Source organism: Phalangium opilio, unplaced genomic scaffold (assembly GCF_054372755.1).
Source record: "Phalangium opilio isolate 3A_F unplaced genomic scaffold, DU_Popi_V2 ptg000011l_1, whole genome shotgun sequence".
Taxonomy (NCBI): domain Eukaryota; kingdom Metazoa; phylum Arthropoda; class Arachnida; order Opiliones; family Phalangiidae; genus Phalangium; species Phalangium opilio.
In genome coordinates, this window is record NW_028324147.1 from 1565090 (window position 1) to 1585243 (window position 20154).

The 20154-nt window shown below is 35.2% G+C and overlaps 1 protein-coding gene and 1 long non-coding RNA gene across 6 annotated transcripts in view; both read left to right on the forward strand.

Annotated features, from left to right (window-relative positions):
• The window catches only part of SNF4Agamma (SNF4/AMP-activated protein kinase gamma subunit), a 69179-nt gene that overhangs the window by 37068 nt on the left and 11957 nt on the right, over nucleotides 1–20154 (forward strand). For 4 of the 5 annotated variants that reach the window (XM_089857748.1, XM_089857750.1, XM_089857752.1 and 1 more), the window contains one exon: nucleotides 7934–7976. In XM_089857748.1, the coding sequence (XP_089713874.1) occupies nucleotides 7934–7976 (43 nt within the window). The remainder of the gene's footprint in view (nucleotides 1–7933; nucleotides 7977–20154) is intronic. The other variant, XM_089857749.1, reaches the window with a different exon arrangement.
• On the forward strand, nucleotides 12009–15684 carry LOC149709745 (uncharacterized). Its single transcript, XR_016376161.1, has 2 exons — nucleotides 12009–12713; nucleotides 12778–15684. It is a non-coding gene; the product is annotated as an uncharacterized LOC149709745 (long non-coding RNA).

The window sequence follows — 20154 nt, forward strand, 5'->3', positions numbered from 1 at the left end:
GAATGGATCGAAAAAAGGCATTGAATTGCCGTCGTATCGGGAAAAACCCTGGAAATCGAGGAATTCCTGATTTTATACGAACTCAATAAGATGCTAGATACGATTGAAGAAGTCCATAAGGAAATGATAAAAATCCTTTGAATTTAAATCGAAAAAAAAATATTTCATTTCCAGGAAAATATGCATAGGAGGATTCATACGATTTACACCAGGATTCTACTACTACTACTACTTTGAGGTTAAAAATGCATGCAAACTTTGTCCTTTAAGTAGCTACCTGGCCTCCAGGTGTAAATAGTATGAATCCTCATAGTCTGAAAACTATGATATATTATTGACGTGTTTACTAACAAATTTATAGTATATAAGCACCCTAATTAACTAAAAAAAATTAAAAATTCCCCGTATAACGAGCCTAATTAATAAAATCCAATTAATAATTTATTATCCGCAAATTCAATTTACGTAAATTATAAATTGAAAATTATACTTCCTCGTATAGAGTCGTAGTAGGCTTAGTGAGAAATCAATTTAGGCCGATTAAAATTAAATGATAATTTAACCGCGCGTTAAGGGATAATTCTAACGTAATAATACAAAAGGAAATTAAATATTCCCTCAAAAATTAGGCATAGGCATCGCGTAAAGGTAGAAATACTATATAAAGGAAACTGTTTGATTTAAAACATTTGGGTAAATATGGATAAAAACTTCCTATCAAGAAGAAAATAGAAAAATACTAAGCTAGTTTATTATCATTAAAAAGAATATATATTTTAAAATAAACCATATATTTTAAAATCATTTTTAAAATTTTCCTGGAAACAATATAGTTTTTTTTTTGTATAATATACATATATGTATAATGTCCGTTACCTCGTGTGAAACTAACGCACGTGCGGCACGTGTCCATCACCTCGAAAAAAAATCTCGTGAAATATATTTTCATACAAGGAGGATTAATTCCATTTACACTACAGGAGTTCAGTCTACTTTACGGACAAATATGCAGTTCCAAATAGCCTCGTCTCCTGTATTATAAATGGTACCAACCCTCCTAGTCTGAAAACTACAAATAAAAGTGTATATATAAATATGCAAATAAGTTATCTCGGTAAACAGACATTATTTTGTGTTACAAATGCTTTGCATATCTGTCTTAATAACTTCATATTATCTAGATTAGAATTCCAAATCGTAGGCGTATATAGTCATTTAAATAAAGCTAGTATATCTTTAAAATAAATAAAGCTTGTAATACCGAAAGACGTTACGTAACAAGCGTTTACACGAAAAACGAAATACGTAAAGAGCCTTGGACTATTTTTAATGGATTTTACGCGGTAGCTTTTCTCCCCCCCCCCTTCCACGTCTCTTATACAAAAAAGGGAAAATTTACCATCCGTATACATTCAAGAAAGAAATTACCGTAAAGTTGTCAATCAACTATAAGAAAATGATTTGAACAATAGAATAAATTTATTTCCTCATTATTATTATTATAAAAAAATGGAAATTGGGCGTATATAACAACATTTACATCGTGATTTGAATTTTCATCGCGAGGTATTGTGGGCAGGTATACCAACCTTAATGCGAGTCTATTATACTACTTCGGCTTTACCAACTTCTGTCATTGCGTAAATGGTAAAGAAAGAAAACGAAAGTGAAGGAAAGAAAAGGAAACAAGAATGAGCGCGCGTCTTTAAATGAAAGTCATTTAAAGAAAAGACGGGCTTAACTTTAAAAAGTTGAAGAAGAGGGCTCGTACGTCGCCCGGCTTCGAACCCCCCTCCCCCCTCGGTATCTCTTCCCACCCCCCTACGGATTGATTATTCAATTGAATCGCGTAATTTTCAGTTTTCGCTTTTCTTTCAAGGGACTAACCTCGCCGCCGGCAATATCCCCGCGCCGCGTGACAATTAAGCTATAGAGGCCTCCTTTCTTCCGAGGGGTCCGACATTTGCACGAAATCAAAGAAGATATCACGAAATCTTTGGCGAAATCGCGAAATCAAAGAAGAATGGGAATGTCGGACCCCTCGTCTCTTTTCCATGTAGTTCCTCCGCCTGTATAGGAACCGTACAAGAGAAATTATAAAAAGATTTCATACACACAGTCATAACTTTATCAATCTATCCTCGACCTCTATCGAACATGCAGCGGTATATTACCAGGCCTTTTTATATCAATATAAATACAAAAATAATAAAGAGCGGGCGAACTACAATTAAAATAATATTGGAAGTCGTCAGCTCAGGCCATACAATTTAGACTATACCAATATTGACGTCACGTCCCCGAACTCCCCCCCCTTTCAGTACCACTCTATACTTGACTATCTTGAGTAACCAAGGCTCTGACAACACTGCACTGAGGTTAATGCCGAAAGAGTCAGAGTGAAAGGGGAAGGAAGTTTTATCTAACCCCAAAAGTGAAAAGTATCTATAATAAAAAGATCAGCGATTTAATTCATCTTCCCTTGAAATTTCTCTCTTTCTCCCGACCAACTAGAGAAAAAATAGGGCGCGAATAATCGTTATAAAAGTACTTTTCTCGTCATCTACGTCACACCACCACCAAGGAAAGGAAATTAGGGGGCCAGAAAATGATACAACGAACGTAACAATCGAACTGCCATCAACTTTACGCTCCATGATTTACAAAGTACACCTACAGGGTGTTACCCTTCTCTGGGAAATCAATTTTTAGTCGAAAATTTAACTTCTATGACCAATTTTGCCTCCACAAGGGATACCGAGAAGTTGTACGAGATCACCCTGTATGTTTAACAACCAAAGTTCTTCACTGAACTCGCGCAACAATGGAAGAGGGGGGTGGGTTTGCTGATCAACAACTTAAATCAAAATCATCTTCATAGAGAGGGGGGATACAAAGTGAGTGTTGTGAGATCTCAACTGCTATTGTTGTACTAGACAATGAACAAATAAAAAAAAATATGGGGAAGGAAGTCATTAGACTTTTTGGTACATGGCATCTACTTACAACCCCATCGGGAAAATAAATACAATTTAAATTATACGTATGAGCTTTTTGAATCTTGGGGTTGTGACCCGAGGTTTGTGTCAATTTTGAAACGTCCATAACTCTAGTAGGTTATAAAGCTTTCCATGAAAATCCCTTGAATATATCATATCCCTACTTATCCTCTACGCGAAGATACCAAATACTTGCTCCTATCTCAATCCGACCTCAAGATATTAAACATTTAAAGAAGTCGGGGGACATGAACCTAAACTTTAAACCGTCATAACTCTAGTTTATAAAGGTTTCCATGAAAATCCCTCGAATATATTATAGCCCTAATTGTCCTCTATACAACGATACTAAATACTTCAATACTTCCTCAATCAGAACACGAGAAAAAAAATAATAAAATAACATGGCTCTATAGATGAATTCAATTATTTTCTATAGAAATTATACAATAGCTAATCATTGGTTAGAAATAGGACCTTGATATAAAAAGTCGGGAAAGAAAAACATGTTATTCTATTCTATATATTCCATAATAACTTAAATTGCGCAGAGCGGATTAAAAAAACGTTATTACGTTACGTCATCAGCTAGACGAGGGGGCTTGGAAAAATTATATCTAAGATTATGTTATTTTCGATTTTGTTCTTTTATTAATAAATAATATGGCATTGAAAAAAAGAGCTCGCCGATTTTTATCATTGAAGGTTATTGAAATAGTAGTAGCGGCAGACAATGTTACGTTCCTATATCTTTAGAAACAGTCAAGGCTAGAAGATGCCGTTACTCTCTCACGAAGCGCACGAGATTTGGAAAATAATATTAAGCTCGTGCTCGGAATAAATTATTATTTTTTCTTTACATTTGGTTTTTAAAGAAATTAAGTTTTAAGCGAAATTAGGTTACCTTAAATTTATTTTTAAGTATTTTACGGATGACCCAGGCTTCAATTTAATTAAGAAATTGATTAAGACAATGATTTCTAATTTAATTAACGGGTTGCATCCCTAAAACACTAGCTCCATCAAATCATAACTAGATTTGAAACAGTGGCAGGTTCTTGCGGGGCAAAAATGGAGACAGAAATTTTTATTTTCTACTCAAAATCGATTTTCCAAAGAACAAACAAAACTTTAACATCTAACAAAAAATAAATAACTTAGAACTTAGTGTTTGGTGTTATATTACAACTCGGGCTCAACAAACTCAAAAGAAAAACAAGTCAGTGTTAAAAAAAATAAAATCTCTTCGGGAAACCTGAACTGAGGTTGATAAGAATTTTAAAAAACTTCAACCGCTACTTATAGTATAATCTTAATTCCTCTATGCCCCTATCTTCTTACAGTCGTTGATGGATGTACTCGTTAAGTATTTAACAACAAAATATTCTGAATTTATGATTATAAAACCCCTGGAGACTAAAAATCCCTGACACTGTAATTAAATATAAATAATTATTTATTATATTAATTACTAAAAATCAATTATTCCCACGTGATTTCCTTGAAAAGTAAATAATTTTTTTTACTTATTGTTGGTTGGTTTTAGATGTAATATTTAGTAAAGATAATGATAATAAAAAAAATAATTAAGCGTTCTTGAATAAAATATAACTTTTGAAAAACCGATTTCCCTGAGTTTTCCAGGTTTTTTTCCCCATATATGGAGTAATCACAAAAGGACCTATTATCCATTTTCCAAGTTCACAATCTACACTACATTTATCGTAGGCGGGGCTTCGATGTCTGACGTCATAAATAACCAAACAACGCAAAAGGGACAGGAACGTAACAAAGCGAGCGACAAAAAACAAATAATAAAACAGACTTACATTTAAAATACGATCGAATCCAAAGATGTTGAAATATGTCACGCGCACAAACGCGATGCTAACCTATGATCACGTGAAAAGTTCACAAAGCTAAACTTGCTTTTAAAAACTAAACCGCGACGTACGCGACTTTTTTAACCGATTGATGCATTTTGACGGTTCAATAATAAGTTCACGATCGACAGTTTGTAGGTTTCCAGCACGAAATTCCAGATAAGACCGTAATTAAAATATTCCAGTGTGACATGAGGCGTTATAGGGAAAGGGACTATGGGACGCTGCACTTTGACCTGAAAATTTGTTAATGCGCGCGCAACATTTTGGTACTTGCTCGCTAGTTACAATCGGCCTTAGGGTTAGGGACTATGGGACGTAGCGCTCTGACCTGACAGCTGGGTAAGGGACTACGGGACGCTGCGCTCTGACCTTAAAGTTTGCTAATTCGCAAAAAAACTAGTGTACTCACCCAATATTTTTGGTATCCAGATGAACTCGTAGATAACCGTAATTCGCGTCAAGTTCAAATGTGACCGCACCACAAAAGTCAAAGTTCACGCAAAGTTTACGCAACCCGATATAAAACAAACGCGTTCGGGAACCATATAGTGACGTCATTTTAGATCTTTAGAATAGTACGATTTGGTTCCCGCGATCCTCCGAGCAGCTCGGTCGTGCACTAGACCGCCCAAATCTTGATCCCTCGTTGATTCTTCCAAGAAATGTCCATCGTGACGTCATTCAGTCGAGAAAAAAAAGACCTGAAATTAAAATAAATTTCTTTATTTTAGCTAAACATCAGAATAATAATTACATTAAACTAAAAGTAAATACGCTAAAAGCGAATACATAATTATAGTTTATGTCAAGGGATAATTTATTTTCAATACCTTAATTTTTTTGGCAATTTTTAAACACTTTAACTCGAAGATATTTTTAAACTTACGAAATTTGATCATTACACAAAAAAAATAATAAATTCTTGGCAAAATACACTTTTTTTTAATAAAAAAAAGAAAATCTGGAGATTATAGAAAATGTGAAATTACGCCAATTACAAAATTTTCTAATTTTGATATTCACCCAACACGTATTAAATTAAAACTATATATGTATAGATTGTAAATGGTAATTTAATATTTTGAATGCCAAAGTAAAAATACAAAATAAAACAACCTTATATTGAATTGAATAATTACAAAATATATAAAATATAAAAAAGGGTTAAGTCTATGATTTTTTTTTCCATCCCCCATTTAGCAATCACGATTCGGAATATCCCGATAAATTTGAATAATGTACGGGTTTTACTAAGTAACGTTCGAAGGTCTAATCCTCCCCCCCCCCCCGCCCAAAAAAGAGGCGGGGTCGGATAGTTGCCAAGTCTTATAATCTATAATCTTTAAAATCTCTAAAAATAAAAAGGATTTTGTTACAGTATAACCAACGACGGTTTAAATGAATCAAAAACTGCATGGTGTTAGCTAGGTTTAGCGCGTCAAGCATATTTTCCCCCAAATATTTCAAGGTGCAAGGCCAGGCTACGTCTAGTAACTGCTGGAGTGGTTTTTTGGAGCAATAACTATACGGGGATGGTTGTTATTTTTAATTGGAGCAACTCCTTCAGGGCAATCTTATTGAGCCTCACATATTTCCCTGAATTTTACTAAATTCCTTGAGTTTTCCCTGTATTTTATAAAGAAAAACTATAAATATCCCTGATTTTCCCCTGAAGTTTTAGTCAACAATTAATTTCCCCGACCTTTCCTGGTTCTCAAGGTTTTCCTCCTAGTTTGTAGGAACCCTTTTACAAAACAGTATCAATTAAAAAAAAAACCAGATAAAAATAATAATTCAGCAAGTATCCCACCTCTCGTTTAAACTTAAACGGCTAGTCTAACGATCCTATAGAAACAAGAATAATAAAATAATAAAAAAATAAAATAAAAACATTAAGTTTTAAAGACTAGGAGGATTAATACCAGGAGGCAATGTTATTTATGAACAAAAAATGCAGTACCAAATATCCTTGCCTCCTGCAATGTAAATGGTATCAATCCTCTTAGTCCGAAAACTATGTATACAATAAACGAGTGCGGCATCACGATATTCGAAAATTGATGGACGCCTGCCTAGCTACCCTTAGCCAATACACTCCGTTCGTTATTAGCAAACCGATAGTAATATACTACCAGACCAACATACACCATCCTATCCCCCTCTATAATTCATTCCGCACAGCGATCCTAAACTGTATAGTCTAATAAAACGCTATACGGCAAAACGCGATCGTACAGTACACTAGCTCTGTTGAGACTCGAGGGTTTGAAACAACCACCACCACGCGTTTGTCGCGTTCATTAGAAACCCAAAAGTCGCGCAAACATACTCGCCTAGTACGAGTATAAACAAAATGTTTATTCGCATCCGGTTTACAGTATAGGTGAAGCCCTTTTTTAATGTAACGCGTTGGGATGAAATAATTCCGCATTTTTCGTCCAAAATATTATTATTATTTAATGAATTTTATTACCAGTTAATGAATTATTATGGTTAATGTGAAACTGTGCGATATGGGTTTAAAAAATCGCCTCTCTCGAAAGAGGTTCGGAGGTTCGCAGGGGTCATATTCGCCCTCCTTACGATCCAGACAAAATTCGCTTGATAGCGCGGTTGAGGTGAGATTATACGAGTTTAATTTAATTAAAATTTAATTGTTTACTATTTATATATATATACACACACATAAGTTTATATTTTTCGTAAGCGCGCGTCTTTTGCCGTAGAATCTCGTAACAATGCGTTCGTAAAGGCACCCTGTAATTCAAAGTGTTACACTTATAGAATATTATTAACTTACGGTGATACCCAACAGAAACAGCGGGGAAACATTTACTTAAATGATAAGGAGTTCAAGATTAAAGTTAGGCCTATTTTAAACATCACAAGTTTGTTATAAGCCTTTACACAATAAACCCTCAAATCCCATTACGTTTTCTTATAGACGAAATTACTATTGCGTGATTTTAAGTCTCTTTTAATGGGAATTCCCATTAATCTAGTTTTCCTTCTTTCTAATGTATATTTTGATCTTTTTGTATTTTACAGAAATTCGGGCCAAGTAGCGTGACAGCGCCCCCAGGTAGGGACAGTAAGTTTCGATTAGCACCTTGATTTTTGTTTTTATTATTTCTAAATTTAATAGAAAGTTTAAGAATTTAACCTAAAAACGTACTTAGAAATTACTAAAAAAATTTCAAAAGTGTAGAACATGTACATGCGGAGTTACATATATACTACACGTTGACGTTGACGTTAAGTTTCTTAACCTCTCTATTAAATAATCTCCTTTTACAGACGAAAACAAAAACTTGTATTGTCTTAGTCTGAGGAGAGCTTTAATTTACTATAGGCACTTGCACTTTAGAACTTTATATACTATACTCTCTTAGCACTTTGTTAAAGTACACCAACCGATTACGGAGGTGACTTTACAAGGTGCTAAAGTGGGTAATTATTTTTCGTGGTATTTAAACTTTTAAGAGCGTTAAATATTTATGAAATAAGCATTCCTTTGGAAAGATTTTAGTACATGAATTTTCAAATCAAAAAACCTCGTTTAAGCATACCTTTAAAGGCGCTCAAAATAGATTCAAACTACGAAGTAAATTTCCAGGCGATAAGAAAGTAGTTCTGCAAGAGAGAAAAGATAGATAGAGGCGCGCGTAATACGGCATCTGGAAAGTCTTTATCGAACTAGGTTTTCAAAATTGATCACTTAATCGTAATAAAAGGGAGATACAAATTATCCATAAACGTTTCACAATAAAAAAATAACGTCTGCAATGAGCGGCAAGATATTAAATTTAATGAATTAAGTGGTTAACCGTTATCGCTCCCGAAATTAGATTCTAGGTGGCGGCTTTAACCCTTCCATCGGCGAAAGAGAGGGAAAGAAAGAAAGTTTAGTTCAATCGATTAGTTTTGCCTTCTGATACAACCGTCCGTACTTGTATTTTTACAAATATACTAGCTGGTTTAACATTGTAACGTTACGTGGGTTGTTTCTAAGGTTGAGAAACATAAAAACAACCTAGTTTACAAGGATAATACCTACATACGTATTACCTTACTTTAAAATTCAACTGTTTTATAAGTAAATAAATAATTTAAGGTAATAACCGTTTCGTAATGAGAAATACTAAATCGATTAAAAAAAATTATTGTCTATACATTTCATCCTCCCTTTAAAATAAATTGAAAATAAACCTAGCAGTAGCGCGCGCTCTGGACGTCACGTGACGTAAGATCATTCCAATTTGGCGCCAAAAAAAAATTAAAAATCGCACGTGCATTTCAATTTCTCGAATCGCAATTTAAAAATACAAAAAAAAAATAATAATTTGCCAACGTAACAAGATATAGCCTAACTTAAGCCTCGGACCCTTGGTATCATTATCATTCTTGAACTAGAACTTAATACAAGGAAGACCACGGTAGAAATTGATCAATACGACAACGGTACCGTGCCAGAATCGAGGAAGGGGGGTTTTAAATTCGAGTTACGTGCTCTTGACTCCCCCCCTCCCCTTTTCACACACGGTCGCGCGCGCGCACGCGGTATTACTACTCGACCTTGATTCAAGGCCAAGGTCAAGGTTCCTTTGTTAAGCCTAAACCCAAGGGAGAAACACTCAGTCGTTTTGCTTTTATCAGGAGCTAGGCCCTCGAAAGGGAGATACAAATTACAAAACCAACGACGATTTCACGAGATGTGAATGAGAGAGAACCTTTACACACTCTCTCTCTCTCTGTCATCCAACGTACGTCGCTTGACCGTGATAAGGTGAAGAGAAATAATAAGGTCACGCCTTTAATATGTAGTGACAAGTGTTTTGAGTTAGATGAATAAACGCCTATACTTAGGGGGTTCTGTTTTTCACGGCTGGGATGCTTTAATTAAATGAGGGTAATATGGGAGATTACAAAAATGGTTTGAAACTGTACTCCGTGAATGAGCTGTTTTGGGCTATTATTTTTTATTAGAGAGAAAGTATCAATATTCAATTTGTACCAATTGACAAATTATAGCAAACTGGCAATAAGGTAGAGTTATCATGATAGGTAAATAAAAATAATGGGAACTAAGTCTTGGTTAGTGCCCAGGATGATGTTAACTTAAATAACAAAAACACCAAGTTGGAACAATTATATTTGTACTTGTAATTATTGCACAACTTTTGACACGATTAAGAAAAAGAATCTAGGTTTTAAAAATACTTCTATAAAGGTGAAAGAAAGTGGGTAACCTACGTAAGACACAGTTGCAGAGAGAGAGAGTGGCCTGCCAAAAATATGGTCGAGATTCTTAGAGCTATAAGAGAGCCAGCCAAGATGGCATTTTTTTACATCTAGTTCATCCCACTTACAACGTTCATTAACTTACAAAGCTCATGATCCCACGCTATAATCCCAAACCATCTTAAGAATTTTGTCTATCAAGGTCCTTTGTTCCACGTTGAACTCTAAATTTGAAACGAGCTAAAGGTTGAAGCCGCGATGGCGATAACGCTTTATTTTGGGGGCATCTCTTCGCTTATTTTCGTCTACCATCATTCGAGTTTCAGCCAATAGGAATGAAGTAATTCGTCTTCAACCCAGACTTTCAGATATCCGTTATCCATAAGTAAAAATGCTCCCCTGGGTATGTCTACTCCGAGGGGTTATTCACTGATTACGCACTAAGCGAAATGTACAGTCTAAGGTACAACCGATTACGCTAAAGTGACTGGCCCCTCGGTCTACCCAAATTTTTTTTATCATAGTTATCTCAAAATCTATCGAAAATATCGAATTTTAATGAAACTTTTGATAATGTCTAAGCCGCTCAAAGACTATAGAAATTTTAAGGCATTTTTATAACTTTAGGGCTGTAACACATTGGTTTTTACTGACCGACTAAACAATATGAAGTTCCCCAACTTTTCAAAATGGATAATTTTCAAAATTCCCCAACTTTTAGGATAGATCACTTTCAAAATTCCCCAACTTTTAGGATAGATCACTTTCAAAATTCCCCAACTTATACCCCTTCAACTAACATACTTCTAAACTAACCTCCAACCGGCCTTCCCTCTTTATTACATTAATTTAGTTGAACAAAATGATAAATTTTTGAAGGATGCGACCTTTATCTTATCACCACAGAGAAGCAAAAGAATCAAAAGAAGAGTGGAAAGTTCCCGGCGTCTACGTAGCAATTTAGAGACAGAGTCTAAAAATAGAACACGGTCCAGAGATGGGGGAGGAAGGGGAAAAAAGAGAGAGAGAGAGAGAGAGATATTTGGAAAGTAAAGTCAGTCTTCCCACGTTCCCATAGGGGAAAAGTTAACTCAAATGGAAGAAGACACACGGGGGAGCAAAAAGAGAGGAGGGAGAGAGTTGTTTACTACAGAAAGACTTTCAAAATAATATGAAGTCTTATTTTCAAAAATGATACTCAATTAGAAGTCATACAAAGTTTGTTATTCGCCCGGAAATTATGATTTGTTAAGAAAGATTAATTTTAACCGGTTTGTCTGTCAACAAGATCTTTAGAAAGTTCTTAGATTAAGAATAAATAAACCCGAGTTTCCATGGATAGGGTAAAACATCTGACATTTATTTTATCATAGTTTTTAAATTCATTCTTTAGTCTAGTCTTTTAAAACTTATTTCCCACTGAACATTTATCAAAACACTTTCATGAAAGTATTAATAAATAATTCAAACGCAATATATGCAATATTCATGGATTTTATAATATAAAAAAATAAAAATTCCAGGAAAAAAAATAAATAAAAAACATTTATTCCAGCTATGAATTTTAAAATTCCCGAAAACATTTTCCCGCTCAAAAAATTCCATTCCAAAAGACGTGAAAAATCCATTTGGAAAAGGCGCTTATACACTCTACATAACAATATTCCTTGATAAAAACTCCCAAAGATCTTTTTACTTTTGCGCTCTTTAGAGCTGCGAAAGTATTGTTCTGACCCTTGCTGGCAGGCTGGGCGCCTTTTCTATCCCCCATTTCCCCCTTTTTTTCGCGTACTCGTTCGGATATTTGCAACTAAATAAATATTTTGAATTTCAAATTTCCCGCGAATTTTCGACTCGAAATTCACCCGTAGTTCACCTCACACCTCATAGGTGGCGTAACGTATTTAATTTCAATTGAAATTATTTTCCCGTCGGCGCCGGGCCTCGAACCCGCGATATCCCAATCCATACGAGACGTCAGTGAAGACGCCCGGCCGCGCGCTCTACCACGAAGCCACGCTTGCTTGTAATATAAAGCGAGATAAATTATACTGAAGAGAAGAAAGAGAGAGTTAGGATATGGACCCCCCCCCACCTCCCCGACGCCCGCACTTACTGCGTGGGTTTAGCGGGAGACGAGAGAGAGAGAGAACTGTGCAACTGTCTGGCTTTAGATATGGACCCCCCACCTCCCCGACGCCCGCCACTGGATGCTGTCGAATATATATTGTATCGCGCTAGAGGAGGAGAGACAGTTGCTTGCAATTTTTTTTTTGCAATTTATAATTATTATATATCTTTTTAATCCTAGGCAAGATTAGATTTCTACTTGGGAACTTAAACATTACAATTAATATTATCATATTAATCAAAAAAGAAATTAAGGTTCTCCCCGACAGAAGGCGCGCTAAGCAGAGAGAGTTTTCTAATTTCACCAATGATATCGTTTTTTAAGACTCGTCTGCTTAAAAGTTAGGCAGGTTGATTTACTAATAAAATTAAATGTATTAACAAAATGAAACTCGAGTCAGCGTTTTAAAACTATAACTAGTTTGGGACGGAGGTACCATTGCTCACTATTTGTTTGGCAAGTTTAAAATTAAATGATCACTTAACGGAACTGACATAAAATAATAGGTAGATTTTTGCAGAATTAAATTGCAGATTCTTTGCAAAATTAACTAATCATTTTGGCAGTTTCCGCTCTCGCTGGGTTCATCTACTAATAACAGTTACGTAAGTGATAATTATAAAAATAAAATCAACAATCTCATAAAATCAACAACTCAAAATATAAAATGAAATTTATGATCAAAATGAATCTAATTTCAATCAACGACAAACGGAATCAACGTGTTCATCTCTCCATCCACGGAAATATGAAATTTCTACATGAAACATGAAAGTGCTATCAACCTAACAATTTTTAGAAATGTAATTTTAATCAGTGAAACATACTCATTTAAAGTTAACTAATTTTAAGTCGCTAATTTGATTATTATATTTAAAAAAAATTATATTATTTAAGTAATAAATTTAACGATGGTGTTGATAGTACCAATAGAGTATTCAAGGATTGATTACGTTAATATCAACATATCAAACAAAAAGTATTTAATTATAATTTGGAATTTCAATTTAAATTTATACAGTTTTTTAAATGCCCATTGAGATTCAGAGTCTGTCACTGAATGTTGAAGATCTCCAGTCTCTGCCAAGTGATTTAAATTTTCAGACCCTCTCTGTGGGAAAGGGGGAATTAAATTAACGAGACTTACAAACTGACATCATCCTTAAATTAAATAAGGATTATAAATGAAAATTTAAATCAAGGTATTTAAGGTTTAATTAACGTTACTTTGAAAGTATCAAATTAAAAATTTACAACTTAAGCTCATCAATAAAAAGAACATTAAGATAATTATTAATAGGCATAAACAATCATCAATAAAAAGAACATTAAGATAAATATTAATAGGCATAAACAATCATCAATAAAAAGAACATTAAGATAATTATTAAAAGGCATGGGCATGGACAATTTTACTCGGACCCCATGTCCCCGACTCCCCGTCTCCCCGTCCCCCCGTCCCGATACACTAAAGACCGAGGCTTAAACCTCGTAGCTCGCGGCCATCTTTATTGTTTACATCATGGGCTCGTCACTACAGGGTAGGAAATAAGACAGGTTTACAAGTCCCAAACCAGTTTATTAATTGCTCGGACCAGTTTATTTATTCCAAAAGTTGGGGTCAGTGGTATCAGGGAGCACTTTATTAATTAGGGTTTTTGGAAAAAATAGACGGTGGGACCAGTTTATAAATTCGGGGTTCCTTTTTAGAATTTTTCTATCTCAACTCATTTTCTACCAATTCTACTCCTAGGTAGTTAGTACTCCTTGGCTACAACTTCCCTACAAAAGTTTTGTATTCTATTGACTATTGATCTTGTCTAGCGTCTATACTCTAGAATGAGTCTCTTGTAGTCGACAGTCTAGACCATAGCCAGTACTAGTTGTCAGTAATCGTATTTCTCAGTAGTGCATGGTCACATTACAAGATTTTGATCTGGCTTACTGATAGCGAGAGAAGATATTGCCGCTGAATTTATGGAAAATGCAATAAGGAATAAGGCTAGTTCAGAAAAGGATTAAGAACTTCAAATATCATTAGACATGTTGATTGATATTTAGTGGCAACTAGTTGAAAAATTGTGATAAGAAATAAAAGTTAACTGTTATGGATTGTTATATGCTACTTTTTCCTACAGTAAAAAATTCAAATTCAATTAGAATTTCCAGCTTCTTTACTTTTGTGTCTTTACGTGCTTTTTATTCTCACCATTTTAGAAATTTAATTTATAGTGGGACCGGTAAAATAATAATTAATGCGAGGGTCACTGGTCCCAAGGACCACCACCACATCCGCAACACCAATTCGCCGCAACCCACTCCGAAACAGACGAGCGCCTGAAAGGCTCAACCTATGAGACAGCAGCTAAACCAAGTTTTCACCATAATAACAATAACCTCATGAAGGACAGTATAAATAATGAGTTTAAACAAACTTTTCACCATAATAACAATAACCTCATAAAGGACAGTATAAATAATGACTTTAAACAAACTTTTCACCACAATAACAATAACCTCATAAAGGACAGTATAAAATAGTGACTTAAACAAAGTTAAATCTGAATTACAATCTACCTCATTAAGCTCAACCAAACTGTTACAAATGCATAGCGCAATATTACAAGTTGCCAATGATCTTCGAATTTTATTGTTAAACCCTCACATTATCTTAAGACTCATACAGTCACTGGGTTTTAATCTCACGGGAGAGTATTGCTATATTCGTAATTCCCGCCTATTCCAAACACAACCTAGATGGCGCCCCATCCTCAGATATCGATTGATTGTAACCCCCATTTTCTAATTGTCGTTTACCAGGCAAATTCAAGGGGGGCTGCCATTGCGTCTTAGTAGTTTTTGATACCGCCATCTAGCGTCGAAGTAAAGCGTAAAATTCGGTATTTTTGTCTCTTTAAACGTCGGTGTTTAAAGCCATCTAGCGTTCAAAAGCAGGAAGTTCAAAACCTTCGTCTGAAATCCTTTGGCTCGGTGAATCCGATGATTTGAACATATTTTTTAATTCTCATTGGTAATTAGTAAGTTTTGAAAAGTAAAAATGGCAAGCTGGGGTAGAACATGTTCCGTTCTTGGCTGTAAAAGTAGTGATAGGGATTTAAGGGAGTGGAGATCATGGGTTTGCAAACTTCATTCGGGACCTGACAAAGGGTTAACTCTGTGTCATAAAGATTGTTGTTGTCCGCGGCCATTTTTAAAATACGGAATAAAATCAAAGTACAGAATTCGCTCATTAGATGGCGATTACCAAAAACTACTCACAATTTAAAAATGGGAGGTAACCTCGTACATCGCGTATAGGAGAGAACACTCCTCGCTTCTTTATCCGCACTCAAGCGGCATCCTTGCCACCCAATGTAACGAATGACCATAATCATATGGTAGAATAAATCTTGGATATTGATTAGTATATCTAGCCTAATTAATCCACCAAGACTTGAACACTACAGTTAATTACTTATTTAATTAAACTGTAAACCAAATTCTTACTAGATTGGTTTTATTCATAATCGGAATGCTATTTTATAAACAATGGAAAAAAAACCTGAAAATTATAAATTTGTCGGGGTCAATGAATATAGTAATACTAATTCTAGTCACTAGAGGGCGCGCAAAAGTGTAATCTGGCCGGGGCCATCTTGTTATTATTATTAAAATATTTTACCAACGCATCGGTTGACAAAACTAATGAAATTAAATAAAAATAAAATATTTTGGCTCGACAAAACCTTCCCTATCGGAAAAACGAAAAAAAAAAAAAAAAAAAATCATCCGATCTCACGTGACTTTGCGCGGGAAAACTCGCCTCTCAGGAGGAGCGCAGCTTCGGAAAAAGAGAAAGAGAAGGGAAGCGCGAGAGGAAATTCCAAAGCGCGGGAAAGAAGTTCAGAGAGAGAGAGAGAGTCTCGAGAGCTAGAGCGCGAGCGAAAGGAAAAATAGCGGGATTTTAAAAATAAAGTCCTTCAAAGCTGAAAAGCGCGGGAAAATAGACGGCGGCTCGTGCGGAATAAATTGCGGGAAATTTGCGTCAGCGTTATTTTGCATATATAAAAATAGCGAAATTCCGTAAAGAGGATGGATAATATTTTCGCTTAAAATTTATATCACACCGAGTATTATGGCGTACGGAAAATACGCTACGGCACCGAGTCCCAATAACGCTACAGTGTCTTTCGGGTCCGGTAGGCCCCCAGTGCCCAAACACGTTGCCCAAACCAAATCCGGTCAAAAGGCGCCATGCATGGCCCCGCACCAAAGACTTTTTCGGTTGCATCTTAAACGAAGACATACGGCCCAAATGGCCGGAGGAGGAGGAGGTACCAGCACCAGCATCTCGTCGGCGAGTCGTGAGTGATCTCTCTGAACCAAACATATACCTGCCTATCTACCTAAGAATGATTTGACCTCGCTCACTGGGATCCCAATAACAGGGCTCCCACAGAAATTTCTTAAAATAATAGTGAAAAAAGAGACCTTTCACGGTAAAAATAGGGTAAAATAAGGACCAAATTCTTGGAAATAGGAACCAAATAGAGACCAATTCAAAATCAAAATTAGATCTTTATTTGTACGGAATTATCACAAAAAAAGTTGGGAAACCAAAATAAACCTCTCCGAGCCAAGACGAATTTACTTTCTAAACACAGTTCCACCAGCCAATGAGAAAAACCGGAAACACATAGTTCAAACTGGCGAGATATTGCCAAGGTCATTTGTAAAGGTTAAAGCGTTTAATAATTCCCTGTGGATCGGAGTGAGAGTAGTTTTACTGTTGCAAAAATTTTAGATGGAATATTAAAAACGGGAATTTTTGAAAATAGGGTGGTTTAGAGACCAAATGGCGATTTTAGGGTGGTTTAGAGACCTACCCAAAAAGTAGAGACTTTTAGGTATTTTAGAGACCAGATGGGAGCCCTGCAATAACAACCCTCTCAAGGGGGCTAGCCCTCGAGCGGCGCAAGGTCCCTCTTACGAAATCTAAGTGCGGCCCTGCATCTAGAATAAAACCCAATCTTTCTTATACCCTATCTGGTTCTATATATATTTCGCTTTGGGTTGTTAAGGGGTCGAGTCTCCGGAACTAACCAATGGTTGACCATTGTATGACACCAATTAATTTGGGTTGGTATAGGGAAAAGACCAGAGAATGGTCTTGGATAAGTACTATCATACTGGGTTGCCATCAATAATCTGTTTCAAAGTCTCTGACTTTAGGCTAAATGATTCCCCGGGATTTTTACTGACATTTTTTAGGCCAAAAGCTAGTTGTTAAGATTGTTTATAAACAACGCAGCTCATCAGCAAATCATGTTTTTAAAACATAATTATTCTAACATGGAATAATGTTGTAATGTAATCATCGTAAAAAAATAAAAAAACCCAAGAAATTTTCCCCAAATTAAATATAATTAGTTAAAAAATATTAAAATTTCCTTCTCACGTGTTTCTAGCACGCGCCTTAAATCAAATCCGTCTAGGGCAACCCCGTGACATACCATTACAAACAATTTGACGTAACCATGGCAACGATAGTGTGAAAATAATGAATTGTAACCAACCAACATAGACATAGAGGTCTTTAAAAAAAATTAAATAAAAAAGGTCGTGTCCCAATTTTCCCATCAAATTCTACAGAGACAAGTAAATAGTAAGTAGTTGGGAGAGTAGAGACTAGAGAAGAGAAAGTTTATCTTCGATCAGTATGCTCCGAAACAAGCCAGCCCCGGGGAAGAAGAGACGAGCTGACGAGAAAATGCCAGCTGTTAGAACTTGGTAATGGCAGAGAAAACTAAACTAAAGGGGTTGAGATAACAAAAAATAACAAGAAAATGCTTGCACCCAATTCTATATCGAAACTATCTTAAAATAAATAAAACCAAAATGTCTCGTCTCACTAAAGTTCTCCCCGAACAAAATTATTTATCGATATAAAAGAGTAGTTTCAAAATCTCCTGAAAGTTATCGGTTCAAAGCTTCCTTCTCAGCGTTCTTTGACTTCTAAAATATAATGAACTGAACTGAACTAGGCTATAGGAGTAAAGAACATTCAAACATCCATCTTTTCATAAAAATAATATTAATTGATTTTTTCATTTAAATCAAATAAAAATTAACTCCAAGGTTGTCATTGTAGGTCAATTTTCCACCAAAATTTAGGAGTTTCTTTTATCATTTATTACGTAATACGGTTGGTATTTAAGTTATAATGTCCCTTTAAAAAGGCATGCCAGGAGGGTTAGCAACGGAATAAAGGTTTATGATTGGACAGGCACCTCAGAGTCACTCCGTGACGTAAGAAAGAAAGAAGAAATATAGTTTAACAACTTGAGCTACAGCGCCTACCGACCCGGCCGGGTCGTTAATCTAATGCGTCCACCGATAATAAATCAAAAGCCGTGAAATATAGACACCCCCCCCCCGTGGGAGTGAGAGGGCCGAAAGGGTTAAACCATTATAGTTATGAAATTTGAATTAAAAATCAACAACAAAAAGTTTATTCAGGGCTGCCACTGAGATTTAAAAAAAATTGATTCCCTGACTTTTAAAAGCTTTTTCCCTGATCCTATAAAGTCATTAATTTTAACTGACCAATTTTAATGGTAGCTTTTATTATTTGAAAAATTAGAAAAAGCTTATTTAGGGTTATCACTCAGATTTTTTCATTTCAAAATTGATTCCCTGATCCTCTAAAGTCATTAATTTTAATGGTGCCCTTTTATTTGTAGAAGAAAAACTAGTTAAAATATTGCGGCCGTTTAAAAATAAGTAACTAGTACTAAGATAAACTTATTAGTTAATTATTTTTAACAAAATTACACCGAACCAATACGAAATTGAAATTCCCAGACATGTAACAATGTTAAAAAATTACCAAACCCTTTTCTCTAGTAATTAGGCGTCTTAAGCGTAATTCTCTAAAACGTACTAAGTTAATTACCAAAAATAAAACTCAAAATAAATAAATAAAAAATAAAAAAAATATATTTTGGCAAAGAGCCTGAATTAAAAGACCGCGCCGCCTGTGTTATAATTCGAAGAACAGGGCATTTTATCTAAATTGGTGAAGAAAGAACTATCCCTAATTACTCTCCCAATGTCGGTCGGTCGGTCGTGTGGAGGTGAGGACAAGATGTCTTCAACCAAATTGGAAAAAGTACCAGAAACGAAAGAAGAAACAGAAAAAATAGATCCATTTGATTTATCGATGTGACAGCTAAGAGAGAGAGCGAGAAAAGAAAAGAAATGACCCAGAAATAGGTCTACTGGGAACCCCCCAACCACTATTAGATTACGATTAGATTAGAAACAAGATGTCGCCAAGAACTAATACTGTAAGTCCGTCCTAAATTAAACGACCCTTGACCTCTCTCTCTACATCCATCGAAGGGACTTAATTACGAGACGTGAATTGCAAATTACTTTAGGAAGTGCAACAACACAAAAAAAGAGTCTTGAATTAGGCTACAGTTAAAGACAGGGTTTATATGAAATTTTCAAATTGAAAAGAAAAAAAAAATCCCCTGAATATTTTTACATGTTTACACAGGGCTCGCTTGACCACGTCGGTCCAATTGCTATACTATGGTTTGAAGAGGAATCACTGACTTTTAATGAAATGAATAAATAAATAAATAAATAAATAACTGACCTATTCCTCCATTTTATAAAAAAAACCCGACGTTTTAAAATTCCCAGATGCAGTACTAACCCTGATTCTGATTTAGTGTCCTGACTGAACCAGATTCCGTACAAACCCTTGATTTAGTAATCTAATTCCAAAATCTGTTAATTAAGCTTAGCAAAATTGTATGGCAACAAATATACATCGAATTAAATAGGCTTAGCGTTTCTCTTTTAAATTTATAAAATTACGAATTGC